General features: G+C 38.5%; 3 protein-coding genes across 6 annotated transcripts; 1 reads left to right on the top strand and 2 right to left on the bottom strand.

The window, feature by feature from the left end:
- Nucleotides 1-7025: 7025 nt before the first annotated feature.
- LOC122289564 (caffeic acid 3-O-methyltransferase 1-like) lies at nucleotides 7026-10104 on the top strand. Its single transcript, XM_043096691.1, has 4 exons — nucleotides 7026-7570; nucleotides 7681-7991; nucleotides 9109-9173; nucleotides 9395-10104. The coding sequence occupies exons 1-4, from the start codon at nucleotides 7143-7145 to the stop codon at nucleotides 9695-9697; spliced, it is 1107 nt and encodes a 368-aa protein (XP_042952625.1). The 5' UTR covers nucleotides 7026-7142; the 3' UTR covers nucleotides 9698-10104.
- Nucleotides 10105-10257: 153 nt separating this feature from the next.
- On the bottom strand, nucleotides 10258-15056 carry LOC122289563 (metal tolerance protein 1-like). Of its 4 annotated transcripts, none has more exons than XM_043096688.1 (2): nucleotides 14710-15056; nucleotides 10258-11754 (listed from the first exon to the last, which is right to left on the bottom strand). In XM_043096688.1, the coding sequence occupies exon 2, from the start codon at nucleotides 11752-11754 to the stop codon at nucleotides 10444-10446; it is 1311 nt and encodes a 436-aa protein (XP_042952622.1). In that variant the 5' UTR covers nucleotides 14710-15056; the 3' UTR covers nucleotides 10258-10443. The 4 variants fall into 4 exon arrangements, with proteins under 4 accessions (XP_042952622.1, XP_042952621.1, XP_042952620.1 ...); XM_043096687.1 differs by lacking the exon at nucleotides 14710-15056 and adding an exon at nucleotides 14429-14703; XM_043096686.1 differs by lacking the exon at nucleotides 14710-15056 and adding an exon at nucleotides 14411-14703.
- A 527-nt stretch (nucleotides 15057-15583) lies between these two features.
- On the bottom strand, nucleotides 15584-17061 carry LOC122288887 (heavy metal-associated isoprenylated plant protein 42-like). The gene is made up of 2 exons (XM_043095705.1): nucleotides 16627-17061; nucleotides 15584-16485 (listed from the first exon to the last, which is right to left on the bottom strand). The coding sequence occupies exons 1-2, from the start codon at nucleotides 16715-16717 to the stop codon at nucleotides 15788-15790; spliced, it is 789 nt and encodes a 262-aa protein (XP_042951639.1). The 5' UTR covers nucleotides 16718-17061; the 3' UTR covers nucleotides 15584-15787.
- Between the last annotated feature and the right edge of the window lie 760 nt (nucleotides 17062-17821).

Genomic DNA, 17821 nt, shown 5'->3' on the forward strand with positions numbered 1-17821 from the left:
AATAAATAAATTATATATATTCATAAGTTAATTATATACATATATTATTCTAAATTAATTGGAATATAGAAGAGTAAAAATAATAAATTACATATTAATATGTGGTTTAAAATGATAAATCACATATTAGTATATGATATATAAGATGAAAAGTAGAATTCTTCATATAAAAATATATTTATAAAAATGTGCTCAGGTTTAAAAAATAAAATAAAAAGTGTGCCCAAAAGTTCCCTGTTAGTAGAGTCTTGTAATAAAGAAATGATTTATACAAGCTTTAAATAGATAAATCTTATACAAGTTCTTGTAAAAAATGTATCTCACTTAAAAAAAGTGTAAAAAAACTATTCTTTATTAGTGAGATACACTTTTTTATAAAACATTTGTATAAAACTTGTTTATTTGAGGCTTATTACTCCTTGTAATAATCATATCGTATTTCGACTAATACTACATATAGTTGTAAAGTGTAGAAGTGTCGAATTATTATTATTTTTTTTAGATTTTGTATTTATGCATTTTTTTTAAAAAAAAATTATACAGGATTTGCATACCAACAACTAAAAATAAAGTGAAACGCTTCCGAAAGGTCCATGTGGAATAACAGCCCTCCAATGATAATTAGACACGTCGGAATGTAGTCTAAATACATCTTACAGAAGAATACACTAGATAAAAATCCATAACAAATGAATTTCCCCTCCCTTGCGAATGTACCCCTCGCCCTCCCCTGCAGTAAAAGAATAGTTTATCAAGATATTTAACTCTCCTCACATCACGCATGTTCGACACTTTGTCCCAGCTCATCAACCTCAAAATTTTATTTGCAGAGATCATCAACCTCAAACTTGTTGTCAACTCTTTGGTCGAAACCACACACAGGTTTTTTTTAAACAACCAAACTCCTTCTCTTTCTTTATTTTCTCAAAATCAGATAACAAATGTAAAAACACTTGCAGATAAAACAACGGAATGTATGGATCATGATTAAAGCTCCAAATGAAGGAATCACTTAGTTTCCCACAATTTTTTCTCACCCAACTACCATTATCCCAGCTAAGAAAGAGCCCAGTATTCTTTACCAGCCAATAGACTGCCCGACCAACATCTCGGGGTTGAAACCCATGCCAGGATGCAAATATTGATGAGGATCTGACATCGAAGAAGAAGATGGGGAACAATATTGGGTTCTTGTGGGACGAGCTGATCGATGAAATGGGGATAGAGGAGCTCGAGCAGTACTTGGTAACCATGAAAGGGATGAGGGCAAAGGCAACAGATCAGTACTTGGGGATGCGAAACTGTGATGGAGGCACGGGAGGGCTGTGATGAGTTGTTGATTAGGTCTAAGCAAATGCACAATATGTAAAATTGAAAACTTACGTGGAGAGCTGCTATCGGAGGGCTATTTATTGAATAAAAACAGTCGAACCGGCTTGAAGGTTCTCTCTTAAAACTATCGTTTCTCTTGTACTTGTCATAGTTTCAACAAGTTCCAGTCTTCTATACCAGTCCCATGTTGCGCCTCCGGTCTGTCCAAAAATCACACAAGATGATAGAGAGACAATATTTAAGTGGTTCGGCAACTTGCCTACGTCCACTGAAGCAGAAAATCAATATTTTTAATATGTTTGTACAATTTTACAAACACTCATAAACAACTCTCTATCTCTCTCAAATGGTCTCTGTTCTGGGTTTCCCTAGAACCCAAATTTCGTCCAACCCTTTGCCTTGATCTCTCACCGCAGTGAGGACGATTTTATCTTCACAACTCATCTCCTTTTATAGGAGAACCATGGGGGACAAGACATAGCAATTTTCAAGTCCTCTTTCGGTGCAGATGAATGTTGCTCAATCTTTGCTGCCAGAGAATTTCGGTGGAGTGGGTGGGTGGCTGGGTAGGTGGCTGTAAATCCACAACCATTTCACACTTGGGCAATTCACACTTGGGGGGTTTTCCAACAATCACCCCCTCCACCCAAGTGTGCCACACTAGGATGCTACAAACGGTTGCATCATTCAAATTATTGCACTCCTTCATTAGAATGCTTGTCAGCCATGAGAGATCCGCTATCAAATACATCTGCAGGTACGTCTTCAAATGGATGTCCTGATACCTCTCTAAATGTATCTTCAAATGCATCAGTATCAACTACATCCACATAGCTTGCAAGAGATTTTCTTCAAATGAGATTTACAAGTGCTTTACTGCACAATCTCAACTCTCTAGGATTCTTCTTTTGCTCGAGTCCATGAGTCTGCACTCATGTGCATCTTGAGCAAACTAAGTTTCGCTCGAGTCACAACTGAGTGAACAATCTACTTGGTGCCTTTACAGCTTTCAAACCAGGCTCCATAATCCTCCAATCACACCAATCTTCAACTTGGAGACTAGTTCTCAACATGCTAACCTCTATCTCCAGTATGATTCATTATCATCTATACAATTTTACAGCTCATGTCTTCATCTTAGAAGACTAACTAAAGTGATGCATAACTTTAGTTCATCACGTACAGTGCCCTTAATCAACACATCTATATAGGGCAACACATCTCCCACTGCACTGGGAATCAAGGGTCTCGCACGGACCCTGACACATATCAGAGAACCTGTAGCTGAGGTCTCCATCTCTTACCTAGGCGACTGACTCCACATCCTGCTGCTAATATATCCTATCTTCAGTCGATGTGTCCATCTTGTGTGCAGTCTCTACTAACTTCGACTTGCATAATCTCCACTCTTACAAGATTTTCTTCATACCGTAGTTCACTACCTTCATTCAGCAGGATATAGTTTAAGGTAGTAACCACCATGGAAGTCTGATCGTCTTGGCAGTCATGCAATCATCAACTTTAGGTGTAGATATCCCTGAAACATCTGACGTTTTGTTCCCATCTCTCACACATTTACTTCATGTCGTGGTCTAGCGAGATTTCTTCAAACTTAGATGAGGAAAAGTAAAATTGAATTCCTTTTACTTCCTCATCTAATTCACACGACCATTACTACGAGCCAAGACCAATGAATCATTCGTGACTTTCCATGTCTTTTTGAGAAAACATTACTGAATGACTACTGTCTTCAAGTTGTCTTTAACAACATTGTGCATTGCAAGAAATGCAACGCCATGTATTTCTTCAATCACCATATTCACAGCATCATTCTCAATTTTCTCCTGATTTTAGTAGTCTCTTGTGGCATGTCTTGCCACAATTTCTAGCAAGTCATCTGTTGTCCAGATCTTGACTGGCCTCTGTCCTTACTATCAACATTCAGGACCAACAACTCAAGATCTTGCCAGAATCTCTTCTGCGCACTTCCTCATCTAGGATAAGATCTCTTACATTAAGAAACTTCAACTTCGACTTCTTTTCAGAATTACTCATAGTCATTCTCATGACCTCCCAACTTTTTTACCACAACGTCAAATGTTATTGGGCAACAAGAGTGCCTTCTACCTTTTCTAAAGTTGAATTGTTTCTTCATCTGCACTTTGTTATTTGCAATTGGCTTTTCAAAGAAAGCCACAATGAGATCCGTTGCGGTTCTCCTCTTAATAACATTATACTCCATGAGTTGTATGACTGCAAAAACTTGCTGATATAACAAGTTAATCAGCATCGTCCAATGATCTGAAGTTTGCTCCTTAAACTTCACGATCTCAACTGGCTTAAATCAAGCCTAAACGAACTGAGTCAGGCAACATTGGACTCCAACTGGCTGACATCAAGCCCCAAAACCAATGAGTCTGGCACGACTCCAACTGGCTGAGATCAAGCCCAAAACAAATGAGTTTGGCACGACTCCAACTGGTTGCGATCAAGCCCAAAACAAATGAGTCTGTCACGACTCCAACTGGCTGCGATCAAGCCCCAAACACATGAGTCCATCATGACTCCAACTGGCTGCGATCAAGCCCAAAAAAAATGAGTCCGTCACGACTCCAACTGGCTACGATCAAGCCCTAAACACATGAGTCCATCATGACTCCAACTGGCTACGATCAAGCCCACAACTGATCTGCAACTATGAACGGTTCAGATTGAAAGTACCGATGGCGAATCTCAACATTCTCACCTTACCGATGAGTCCAGAATGATCCAAATAGTTTGTCAGCACTATTTGATCATCGCAATGGAACTCCAACTGGCGTGGATCTAGCCCAAAATGATCTGTAACACGTGGACGGTTCAGATCGAATGTACCGATGGTGAATCTCAACATTCCCACCGTACGGATGAGTCCGGAATGATCCAAATAGTTTGTCAGCACTATTTGATCATCGCAATGGAACTCCAACTGGCGTAGATCTAGCCCAAAATGATCTACAACACGTGGACGGTTCAGATCGAATGTACCGATGGTGAATCTCAACATTCCCACCATACGGATGAGTCCGGAATGATCCAAATAGTTAGAAAGTACTATTTGATCGTTGAAATCAGATTCCGAATGGCTTAGATCTAGCCCAACAAAGATCTGAAAAACGGACAGTCTAGGTACTAATGGTGAATCTCAACATTCCAACCATACGGATGAGTCTGAAATGATCCAAATATTTAGAAACCACTATTTGATCGTTGAAATCGGATTCCGAATGGCTTAGATCTAGCCCAAAATCAATCTGCAACTTTTGGACGGTTCAGATCAGCCTTCCACTATAGTAGCGCGTGAGAGCGCGTGCCTGAGCGTGGGGGCGTGTTGGAGAGTGTATTCCATGCGTATTCTTCCTCTAGACGCGAGTGGGGGCGCATGGGCGCGTGTTTCCCACTCGTCTTCTTCCTCTGACGCGATTTAGACGCGTCTGTGCACTCTCCAACTTCTAGGGGCGCGTACGGGCTCCTCTGGCATCCGTTTTTGATGTCGTTTGCGGCAACGGATTCATCTTGATGCGAGGAAGATCACTGTGTATTCAAAAGTTGATTTTGATCAACTTTATTTTTCTAGACAGTACGAAACCAAAGTTCTGATACCAATTGTTGCGCCTCCGGCCTGTCCAAAAATCACACAAGATGATAGAGAGACAATATTTAAGTGGTTCGGCAACTTGCCTACATCCACTGAAACGAAAAATCAATATTTTCAATATGTTTGTACAATTTTACAAACACTCATAAACAACTCTCTATCTCTCTCAAATGGCCTCTGTTCTGGGTTTTCCCAGAACTCAAATTTCGCCCAACCCTCTGCCTTGATCTCTCATCGCAATGAGGATGATTTTATCTTCACAACTCATCTCCTTTTATAGGAGAACCATGGGGGACAAGACATAGCAATTTTCAAGTCCTCTTTCGGTGCAGATGAATGTTGCTCAATCTTTGCTGCCAGAGAATTTCGGTGGAGTGGGTGGGTGGCTGGGTAGGTGGCTGTAAATCCACAACCATTTCACACTTTGGGGGTTTTCCAACATCCCAACTATCCCGTGTGAGAATGAGGCACTCGAGTCACGAGACAGAGCTTCCCTTTTTTTTTTCTTTTTTTCTTTTTTTTAAAGAAACAACATTTCATTGATCATCTATTATACAAGAAAGAGTGAATACATAGAGGAGGATCCTCCATATCCACTATGTAATCTAGCGTGGACAAAGCATTCTTGCCTAAAGTATGATCAGCTACTACATTAGCATTTCGACATATATGCTTAATATTACAAGCTTCAAAACAAGCGATGGTAGCTTTGATTTCAGATATGATCAAACCAAAATAAGTATCATCTTCCAGTTTTTGTTGTACTGCCTCTACTACTCTTTTTTGAGTCACATTCTAGAACCACCTTCCGCATTCCCAGATCAATAACAAACTTAACTGCTGTGAGAGCAGCCAATGCTTCTGCTAGTGATGGATCGGGAAATAATACCCAGTTCTTCCTCATGCTAGCCATGAAATTACCCTGTTCATCTCTAACCACTATCCCAATCCCTATCTTGCAATGCTGCTTGTCAACTGCTACATCCCAACTTATTTTACAAAAATCTTGTGGTGGCGGCATCCATGTGCAAACACTTGTGTTATACCCTGGTGGTTGAGTAGGTACTCTGTGTGTAGGTGACAGTAAATCTTGTAACAGTTGTTGGTTCCTCTGTATCATTGAATTAGGATCAATAAGAATGTTTTTGAAAACATATTGATTTCTTCTCCACCACAAACTCCAGAGTATAAAAGAAAATTCTGCCATTTCCTCTTGGTTGAGCTTTCTTATATCAGCAGTGTCCTGCCATCAATTCAAGTTGTTTCACTGCTCGCAAAATTCATGGAAGGGGAAAAAGGATGGGAGAAAACTATCGTGATGTTACAAGTGTAACCTCGCTATCCAAATCTATTTACGAAACGGCCACTGATTTATTTCGGACCGAACCACCCTTTCAACCCGAATGCACTGAAATAGGCCTAAACAGCCGGAATTCCGCCGGAACAAAATATCCCACATATTCATGTCAGTTATTGTTTCAGCACGAACAATTTCGACTATTTTGACCGGAACGGAACCGAACGAAGAACACAAATTGACACGTATAAATTAGTTGTACTATTTTATTTCTATACTGGAATGGAATTGAGAATATTCGACGATCATGTTGTGCCTAGAGCTACCCAGAAAATAAACACAAAATAAATAGAGATAATATTTAAGTGGTTCGACAATTTGCCTATGTCCTCTGAGCAGAAACACTATATTCAAAACAACTATCTATCTCAAATGGTACTACACACACTTCTCAACTTCACTCTCTTCTTTGGAATGATTTTCCCTTCAGATGACCTCTCCTATTTATAAGAGAGGTTGAACTCATCTCCTTCCACATTACATTCGCTGGACACAAGCTGGAGATACTCAATGTCCAATTCACATGGAAGTACATGGGAGGAACACAATCATGTGAATTGGACATCATCAACACATGGGCACACATGGGGTGGATGGCACACATGGGGTGGACCCTCAACAAGTCATACCTAAAGTTTTCGATTTTGAGGGCTGAAAGAGGTCAAAGCCGTGCTTTGATCAAAATGTGGTGTGATATCATAGTTAACAATTATTTAATGGTCTGTTTTCTGTAAACACGATCAAGTCTGCACCTAACTAGCATCCTCAACCTCACTCATCAAACTGTTACACTCTTCTGTTTGATATCAAAACCACATGAATTCCAAGGAAAGTCAGATGGGAACATCCTCTAATGAAGAGGAGAGTATCTCCGAGTATGCCATGCAACTAACAAGCGCATCGGTGCTGCCCGGGGTGCTGAAAGCAGCAATAGATCTTGGTGTGCTTGAAATTATTGGAAAAGCAGGTCCTGGAGCTCTTCTCTCTGCTTCCCAAATAGCATCCGAGCTCCCCACTCACAGTAACGCCAACCTTGTTTCGTCTAATTTGCTTCTGGATTGTATGCTACGCGTTCTAGCTAGCCACTCAATTCTTACTTGCTCTATCACCCACCAGAACGATGGCCACGTTCTCAGGCTTTATGGTTTGGCTCCTGTCTCAAAATACTTTGATCGAAACCAGGATGGCGGAACACTGGCTCCCCTATTAGATTTTATGCAGGACAAGGACATCATGAGTATCTGGTATTACAATTAGTTAACAAAAGCCAATTACTTGTGTATTGATTGTTGAGATCACCACCATCTAATTCTCTCTGTTTTTGCATAATTTTTTGTTGAAAACGTCATGACAGGGACCATTTGAAAGACGCAGTTCTGGAAGGTGTACTACCCTTTTACAAGGCTCATGGGATGAACATGAGTGAGTTTGTGGGAAAAGAAGCAAGACTCCGTGAAACTTTCGTGGGCTCAATGAAAGGTTTCAACCAAGTATTTATGGAGAAGATCCTTGAGACGTACAAGGGCTTTGAAGGTCTGAAGTCGCTTGTGGATGTGGGCGGTGGTGACGGCACCATCCTTAACAGTATCATATCCAAGTACCCTTCCATCAAGGGTGTCAACTTTGACTTGGCTTACGTAATAGAAAAATCGCCCTCCTATCCTGGTATGGATTTCAATATTTTTGTCAATTAATTATATGCATAGAAACTACTACTTTTCATGTCAGCTATGAGGAAAAATTAAGGATGGCAATATATGACGTGACTCATAAAATGTGAATAATGACACAAAACTAATAGGTTTGGGTTTGATACAAATGTATTCAGGTCAAAACGAATTGATTTGTTAAAATACGAATATTGATAAACAAGTCAATCCGCAATAATTCGTTTAAATTTTATTTCAAAATGACAATTGTATTGTTGTTGGATTGTAATATTAATATTTTTTAATATGTTTATGTTTTTATTGTTGGAATTTTAATTTACGCTCATATTTGTTATTGTTGAATTTGTAATATTGATTTTATTACAAGTCAAAATTTGTAAAATGTTGATCTTTTTGTTAGTAGGTAGTCTTATTATTATTTTTAGATATGGTGACTATTAATAAATATAGATTTGAACTTTTATATGAAATTACGTTAATCAAGTCAAATGAGTTATGCAGGTTACTTCAACCCCTTTATATAAAATGGATTAAAATTAGTCGTATCGTGGTAACTTGTTTCTAATGAATTATTAAACAAGTCAAAACGGTCCATACCATGTCACTCGTTATTTAAATAAGTCGTGTTAGGATTTGAAAGTCTAACCAATTTAGCTTAAATTGTTGTGTTCGGATTTATCCATATAGTTGAATGTTCAAAACTTGATACCACATGAACACGAATTACGAATACTAATTGCCACACCTAGAAAAATAGTGTTTGCACCGTGCAATGAGAGCTAGGAATATCGACCGACATGCTTTGATTTTAAACCCAACCTTGAGTAGATAAATATAGACCACATGGTGAACATAATATACAATGTGACCCTAGATGCTCCTGCTTCAGATCAACAAGTTTCTAACATGCCAAGGAATACTGGCCAAAATCTGAGAAAGGAGCCGTTCGAGGCCAGATTTTAAGTTAAACTCAAAATATAGTTGAAGTGGAACACCCTAGCACAGCAATGACACTTGTATATATGGCATCTGATGAATCTTGGGGTAGTCTATCTCAAATAAATCACTTATTTAGCTGTGTTAACTGTTTGAGAAATCGCTTTAATTTGCAGGTATTGAGCACACTACAGGAGACATGTTTGTAAGCATTCCAAATGGGGATGCCATTTTCATGAAGGTTAGGTTCAATACTATCAATACCAAATGAAACATTGGCTATGTCCGTCGTAAGACAACGGAGATTCCTCTAAGTTACTCTTTGTATCTTCCATGGTACTAAAGAGAACAACAAACAAAAATTAACATATTCGTTGGTTGCGTATTTAATTGAATTGATAATTTTTAGTGATTCATTCTGTACAGTTTCTAACTGACGTAATTGGGATGTGAATGAAACAGTGGATAATTCATCATTACAACGATGAAGATAGCTTGAAGGTACTAAAAAATTGTCATGAAGCACTACCAAAACGTGGGAAAGTGATACTAGTTGATATGGTGGTTCCGGAAGTCTCTGAAACTAGTGCTGCTCATAAAAGCTTGTTTCAATTTTATTTGCTCATGATGAATGCGAACCCGCAAGGTAAGGAGAGGACAAAAAGAGAACTCGAAAATTTGGCAAAGGCAGCAGGATTTTCTGGTATTCAGGTGGCAGGCTTTGCTTATGGCTATTCAGTCGTGGAGTTCTACAAGAATATGTAGCATTTTGGTCGTGACATGATCAATGACTGTATCAGTAGCCCTATCATATAATCTTTAGCTCATGACTGAGTGGCTGAGCCTCTACACACTTGCGGTGCGGTAGAGTTTTTCTGGCTCAGTTTTGGTTGTTGCTTCATGCTTGGAGTGCTCCTTGTTGCTGCGGTTGCTTCTGTACTACACTAGTTATCGCTTGTGCTGAATTTTTGCTATTTCTCGTTGTGTTATTCTCTTTCTTGTTGAGTACCGTAAGGATTGGCCTTTCCAAGTTGCTGTATTGCAAGGCTGTTGCTATTTTGTTAATGCTCCTCACTGAGTACTGCTAAGGGTTGGTAACTACTAGTGGCCGCTCTGCACTATAATCTGTCACTTTTCCGCTCCAGTAGATTGCTTTTTGGTGTTCGAGGGTCTTTTAGTGTGTATATGCTGCAATGTAATTGGTTTGCGTTGGTGTTAATTTTAGACTGTGAGATAGGATCGTAATTTTATAACACTCGAGAGTCTCTCATTGTAGCAACTGGTTGCAGAGGTGAAGTTAGAGGTCAGAGCTTCAAGAAAGACTGTTGAATGAAGAACTACAAGAATTTTCTTGATTAAAATGCATGCATGCTAAAAAGGACCAGCCAGAGATCTAGGAGACATAATCATGCATATGGAAAAGAAATCAAAACACACAAACCCACCCAATTACAACATCCAAATCCACCCAATTGCAACGCCCAACGAATCAGCAATTGCTCTCTGTGGATCTACTGCCGCTCTATCTGAATAGTCACGTGACTGATGTTGTACCCTCTTCTAATGTAGTCTATAACCTTGTTCAATACCATGTCAGCATCAGCCTCGCGCTTGATTATAACATGGCAAGCCAATAAGACCTTCCCCACGGTTATGGCCCAAATGTGCAGCTCATGGATAGCAACTACCTCATGCATCTCACAGAGTCCTTTTTCAAGCTTTGTGGCATCAATTTCTCTAGGTGTGCTCTCCATCAAAACCTCCAAAATATTCCTTAGCATCCTAATTGTTGTCCCCAGCACGATTGCAGAAAATATAAGTGTGCATATCAGATCAATAATCTTCCACTCGGGCTTATACCAAATAATTGCCCCACCGATCATAACCCCAACACTTTGAATGGAATCCCCAAGCACATGAAGATAAGCACCCTGTACATTTATGTTCCGTTGCTTCTTCTGTTTAGCTGCATACTTGGTCTTCGTTTCACCTTCACTGCATGTCTTCAGCAGAGGCTCGGTGTGATCTGCTCCATGGGCATGATGGTGCTCATCATCATGTTTGGCCTCGTAATGATGATGAGGCTCGGTGTGATCTGCTTCGTGGGCATGATGGTGCTCATCATCATGTTTGGCCTCGTGATGATGATGATGAGGGTGATGATGTGTGGTAATAGTTAACCCATGGTTATGCATTTCATCATGACCCCCATGGCCATGACCATGATCACCATGTCCATGGCCATGACCACCATGTCCATGATCATGACCATGATCATGTCCCAACAAGAGAGCCATGGCAATATTAACCACTAAACCAAATGCAGCAACGACAAACATAAGAAAGCCCTGAACCTCACCGGTATCATTGATAATTCTAGTAATGGCTTCATAAACAAGGATCCCAGCAAGAAGCCATATCATCTGAATGGAAACAAGAGCACCTAATATTTCAATTCGGAAGAAACCGTATGATTGACGTGGAGTTGCCTCCCATCCTGATGCCCAAAGCGAAAATAGTGATATTGCAAATGCAGCAACATCAGACAACAGATGAGCTGCATCAGTCAAAATTGCAAGACTGTTGGCTTTGATACCTCCAACGACTTCCACACTCATGAAGATGACACAGAGTATAACAGCGATCAAAAGTTTTCGCATGGACGCTGACCGTTCATTGGCATCTTTGGAACTAGTTTTAGCATCTGAAAATCCACATGCTGCTTCCCCACAGATCCTGCTCCCACCCAGACTTGTTCCCACAGCTGGCACATCTCCACATACTTCAATTATATGACCATGTTCGGAATTTTGCACTTCCATCTGAGAATTTATGAACAATGAAAAACATGAATTCTTTCTCGGATATAGTTAAGTATATGCAAGCGTATCATTCTCGTATGCAATAACAAAATGACTTCATAACATGTTGCATGTTTTAATACAGAATACATAATGAGCAGGAAACTATCTCAAAAGTAAGCTTATGCACATTGATAGGAATCCAAGACAGTCCAGAAATGTAAACTTCAAAGAACAAAAGGTAGAGCCTACAAAGAGGAAATGAAGTGCATAGATAAGAATTTGACTCCCTTAGAAGAGCCTAAGAATGGGCTCTTGGCAACAAACAAAAAATAATGTAAGGGAAAATAGAAAAAGAAAGAAAGCACTGCACAAGGTCATAAAAGGACAAACTGAAAAAATATTTGTACAAACTTCGCCACTACAAGCAAAATCTGATTTCGAAGCCATACAAATAGATAGGGCCCATAATTCTTCACATACTGGAAAGTCAAATGGGCCAATCAAGTCAGATTGGAGGCAGTGGTGGTGGCCTCCCTTTTCTCAACATCAATTCACCAAATCTGGCAAGCAGCCAAAGTAAGGTGATACTTCATGGCGTTGCCATCAGGCAGCCAAAGATCACTGCTAGTATGCTTCATCGCATTAACAAATGTAAATCTTAACGAATAGAAAGATCTTAAAGTGATTTGTTATATGGCAATAAAATCACGCAGCCAAAATTTCACTCGGTCAAACTATCCGAATTGAAAGTAATCTACATATCAATTCTCTTCCCTTCCTTTCATAGAATTGGCCATTAAAACATTCTAGTATTAAAAACTCCTGCCTACGGCATAGAAAAAATAATCAAAATAAGAATAAGTGAGACTTCAACTTTCAACTCTATTATTGTGTCAGGCATGCTCTGCAACCTCACAATCCTGTTCCTTGACGCACATAATATTAATACAGTCAATCACATGGCTTCCAGAAAATGTATCCCTCGTCAACAAACAAACAGAAGAATAGAATAAAAGTCTACATGCACACTCCTTAGATTTCCACTCATACAAGTCTTCCAGGCATTTCCAGCAAGGAACAGGATTTTAACCTGCTGTTGTCTTTCTACATTTTTTACATCATCCTTTCATTCATTGTTTCATGTCAGTCGCCCATTGAACATTTCTGTCTGCAACTACCATTGAAATCGAGTCCTAGGAAACATTTTTAACAGCCCTCTTTTGTTTTTGTTGTTGTTTTTTTTGGGGTGGTGGGGGGGGGGGTGGGGTGGGTGGGCAGTTCAAACAAACAAATGAGCAAGCAGCAAAATGTAAACACTCAATGATTGGAAAATACATATTCAATAAAATGCCATTAAACCCCTAGAGGTTCGCTCAAGTGATAAGGACCCTGGTCTTGGGGGTTATACTCCCCCAAGTCTAAGGTTCAAACCTTGAGTGCAAACAATTTCTAACGGCCACATCCCATCAGTGAAAACCCAATGATTTACCTGATTTTTGAGTGTGTGTGCATTACACGGGTCCAGGATTTAACTAAGGAAAAGGCATGTTGCGGTTGTACGGTCTTCAGAGTTTTTCATCACAAAAACAAATAACATTTGTTAACTGTGCACCTTACTATTGGCTATTACCTTACATATTGCCAACACATGCTAAATAGCTTCAATGACAACAGTAATTCTTTTTTGAACTAACAAAGACAAAGATACCCCAATGACCAATTCATACAACAATGGTTTAGCTTGTATCTGCAGAGTTCGTTGAGCCAAAATAAGAGAGTCACTGTTCCCATACTTATGTACCAAACTCCACTGTCCTAAGTTCGGAAACTTAGTTATTTCTTAAGCAGAACAAACTCAAATAACTGACCCAAAACTGATATAGCATGATAATAGTGAAGCCTTGATTAAATTGTAAGGAAATGGAGTCTCAAATATTTTGCACTCTTTAATTTTCACAAAATTTTGTTGTTTAAGAGGCCTTTTGAATTGAGAAACACTCTCATATCATCTCATCTCATCATTATAACTTTCTCAAATTTCCACGCAAAATATAATAAACAATCCAACTTTTTCAAATCTCAATTCAACTTTTTCAAATCTCAAACTAATAATAATATTAAAAAATAATATTCTAATAATATTTTATTTAATTTTTAACTTTCATCTCATCTTATCTCAATGTCCAAAAAGCCTTAAATAGACAAAAACACCAATGATACCATACCAACGGCCAGTTTGGACACAAGGAATAAAATTGATATGGGTGACTCGGGGTATCAAAAACAGAAACAAAAGTTACCTGCAATCAACGATTCATTTAATATCCCTAACCATGGCATGCTAATTTCAAATACCAATCAAGCACTCAACATGCATATGCATACCTCAATCAGGGAGTAGAAAGCAAAAAATATGACAAATTGAAAACCGTCCAGCGAGGCTCATTGTTGCAAAACGAAACCCAGTCATCCATGAAGATCACAATAACGAACTATTTCATCAATCCACACAAGAATCCAAGAATCACGAAACCCATAAGCAAAAATCCATTAAACGAGCTCAAAACAGGTTATAAAAAAAAACCAAAACAATAAAAAAACGAAGAAACGTGCATTTGTCTACCATTGGATTTGAGAGGGTTTTTTATGAACAAAAACAACATAGAAAACATACTGCCTCATGAAAACATACAAAGAGAACCGGGTTTTTCCAAAGAATTACTGCAGCTTTCCCACTCCCTTTGATTATCATATACAAAAAAGTCACTTCCACTTTCCTGCCAAATCTCTCTTTATTTTGGCACATAAATGAAGGGATCGAAGAGATTATGGCAGATCATGTTCACCAAGAAATGAATCATGATCTGGGAAATCAAAGGGGTATTTGATCCCAATGGATCTCCAAAAAACAAATGGAAAATAATGGAGAGAGAGAGAGAGAGAGAGAGAGAGAGAGAGAGATGCTCCTTGAACCTTCAATTTGACGCTAATGGTTCGGTCCGTAAGGGAAAAGGAAAAGGATTAAGCAGCACAAAAAGCAACTTTTGCGCGTGAATGGAGGTATGGTGGTACGTGGTCTTCAGATTCTTGTAAGTTTCAGGGCCCCGTGATTCTATTTATTCATAGTACAAGAAATCTCTAGTACTTATCTTATCTTAGAAGGAAAAAAAAATCGTAAATTTATAAGTACGAACGAGCGCAGAAAGGAAGTATTCAAATTTCAGAGAGATTTTGTAGCCATGGTTTTGTTATACACTGTCCCACTCTCGTGGCTTGGGGGATGAGATATCGGGCTGTCGATGAGAAAATCTTTCGTGTTTACTAATTCATACGAGCAAGAATCTGGCCTATTTTCTGTTTGGTAGTTAATAATGTCCATTAATGACTTCCCTTTTTTGACCTTTTTACCCTTTTTGGGCCGCCACCATTATTGTCACCAAGAATTTCTTAGTCTGGATTTATAATCATTATGATCAGGAATTTTCATTAATTGATATACGTAATGGTGTTAAATATTATAAAATTGACAATATGTCTATTTACTAATTATATAATATAGTTTGGATAAAAGAATATTTGATGATTGGGCGCTAGTGCTTTTGGTCCAGTTGGAATATACCACTTTCTATTAATTGGCAGAAGAATACATACACTATCTTACATAAGAAAAACCATTTAAATATCATTTTCGTGAGAGCTGTAATTACCCTTTGGACTCTACGTGTTTGATCTTGAACCATCTTTTTCAATACTGAACCTATGTTTAACCTCTTTTGTTTTTTTTTTTTTGGGTCTAAGGCTCTTTGTAAAAGTAAAAGAAATTACTCGGATCAACTTAGACTGGTTACTGTTCAATGGAATCCAAAGCAACCTGTTTGGATAAAAAGAAAAACAAAAATATTCCAAATGAATCAATATTCTGTGCAAAATCACACACCGCTTTTAAAATTCTAATCGCTTGGACACGAGTCTTTCAACCTGTCTTTATCACACAAATATCATGCGTACCAAGAGGCCAAGAAAACGCATGCTTAATGTTGCAGCCAGCTGCTCAAATTATAGTGCACGCCTCACTATTATCATCGCTAAAGTAGTGGAAGATCGAGTTGGAATTTGGTGGATCCCACCGTTTGTAGTAAGGATTATAGGCCGGCTGCATGATCAATGCTGCTCCTGGTGGTGGCAGATTAATTTGTCTATAACAATCGTGATAAGCAGGCAGTAGTGGCCGTGGCGGCCCAGAGTACATCACTGTCGGATACCGATCATAGCTTTGATATACATACGGCGGTCTAGGCGCTAGCGGCAACCCTGCTGGAACATGCCCGTAGCCTCGGGTTGCAGCAGCAGCAGAAGGATTAGCAAAGACCCTATCTCTTATATTAATAGTCTCTGATCCCTTACCATGCACGTTGTAATCATGCCTGTGAGACCCACGACCACGCTTCAATTTATGAATTGTATTGTTATTGGAAAATTCACAACTTTTGTCTTGAACATCATTGTTATCTTCGTTATCCTCTTCAGCGTCATCAACCACAGTATCAGAATCTTCGCAATGGGTGCTACTTATCTTGTTGAACAGGTGGTTTAGCTTTTGTGGGACGAGAGAAGGATCCTTTTCATAGAACAGAACCTCTGCATTTTTTTTCCCAATCCTTTTGATTGCATCTACTAGTTTTGTTGGGTCTATGTTGCCACAAACTAGAACCAAGTCTTTTTCTTTATCTACAAGTATGGAATTCACTCCTAGGCCACAAAAAAACAAACAAACAAACAAACAAAAAATACAACAGAAATCCGTGTATTAAGATAATTAATTCAAAGAAAGTGGGAAAAATTGAAAAAAAAAATCTGGAAAATAAACAAAGATGTCTAGATGATCTTCACCGTTGCTATTTTGCACCTTCTTCCTCAGTTTCACAGGACATGCCTTGCAACATTTAATATTTACTTTAAGCACACAAGTCTGCAAATACATTAATCAAAGAACAATATCATTCGATAAAAATAAAAATATATGAATAAAAGAGATCAAAGAGACTGGTGATGGTTAATAGGGTAACAAAGTGGACGATGGATCGATAGAAGATAGTACCGGACCAAGAAAGCGGTTGCCTTCCATTGACAAGAACTCCAAGATGAGTACTCAAAGTCAACCTCTATTTCTAATGGAGATTATATCAGTTGGAGAGATTGTTTTCTGAATGACAAGTTAAAATGCCTTTGCAGTAAATATATATATCATGGAGATCACATCGACCATACATGCATACTGTAAGCAAGCTGCCAACAATTACGTGAAGATCGCAGAGCATTAGGAATCTGAGATTTTTAGTTTTTGGTAAGCGAATTACTCTTATAAGATTCATCGGCAGACAGCAAGCAAGTTCTTCGTGGATTTGTATTTAATTCTCTCTTCAAGTATTCGAGAGAGAGTTTGTGTCATCCATGATCCATTTTGAAGGAAGTCTGAATTATAATTAATGAATATGGAAAGAATTCAAAATTCATTGCAGATTTGCAAAAATATGGGAGTACGGCAAGATGAATGGGAAAACTAGGAAATTTATATATATTGATATAATTACATTAACCATTCTTTGCATCATCATCCCATAATTAGTATAACATTTAATTAAGAAAATCTCAATGCTAGCAGTCTTCTCTCCCCTTGCTAATCTCTTTATACTTGTACCATAGCGGTAGGAAATCTCGCAAAGTTCCCTAATTTGAAAGAGGAGTCGAGAATCACGTATAATGTGAATAATACTAGATATAATTTTAGAGCTTTCGAGTCTCAGACACTCTATTTATAGGATACTATCAAAGAATAGATTTACTACAAATTTATTAATCACTTATAACTTGCATGTTAACCACTACGCTGCAATCACAACAGACATGAAGAAGGAATTTGCTATCCAAGATCAAGTTGGCACTACTGTAATCAAGGACTACACTGATTGAGAGAGTTTCCAAATTTGAAGGAGAAAATCATTTTCTATTCTTTTGATACTGTAATCTTATACTTTACTCATGTAATCTTGTATTTACATATTTAGATTTTACATTACAAAGTGTA

This window comes from Carya illinoinensis, chromosome 12 (genome assembly GCF_018687715.1).
Source record: "Carya illinoinensis cultivar Pawnee chromosome 12, C.illinoinensisPawnee_v1, whole genome shotgun sequence".
NCBI lineage: Eukaryota > Viridiplantae > Streptophyta > Magnoliopsida > Fagales > Juglandaceae > Carya > Carya illinoinensis.

Excerpts from the sequence above, each read along its gene's own strand:
- LOC122288887 (XM_043095705.1), bottom strand. The coding sequence starts at position 16,717 with ATGTATTTGCAGACTTGTGTGCTTAAAGTAAATATTAAATGTTGCAAG. Across the intron at positions 16,486-16,626 it reads GAAGGTGCAAAATAGCAACG|GAGTGAATTCCATACTTGTA; the intron begins GTGAAGATCATC and ends TTTGTGGCCTAG.
- LOC122289564 (XM_043096691.1), top strand. The coding sequence starts at position 7,143 with ATGAATTCCAAGGAAAGTCAGATGGGAACATCCTCTAATGAAGAGGAG. Across the intron at positions 7,571-7,680 it reads AAGGACATCATGAGTATCTG|GGACCATTTGAAAGACGCAG; the intron begins GTATTACAATTA and ends ACGTCATGACAG. Across the intron at positions 7,992-9,108 it reads AAAATCGCCCTCCTATCCTG|GTATTGAGCACACTACAGGA; the intron begins GTATGGATTTCA and ends TTTAATTTGCAG.
- LOC122289563 (XM_043096686.1), bottom strand. The coding sequence starts at position 14,542 with ATGTGCCAAAATAAAGAGAGATTTGGCAGGAAAGTGGAAGTGACTTTT. Across the intron at positions 11,755-14,410 it reads TTGTATGTTTTCATGAGGCA|ATGGAAGTGCAAAATTCCGA; the intron begins GTATGTTTTCTA and ends ATAAATTCTCAG.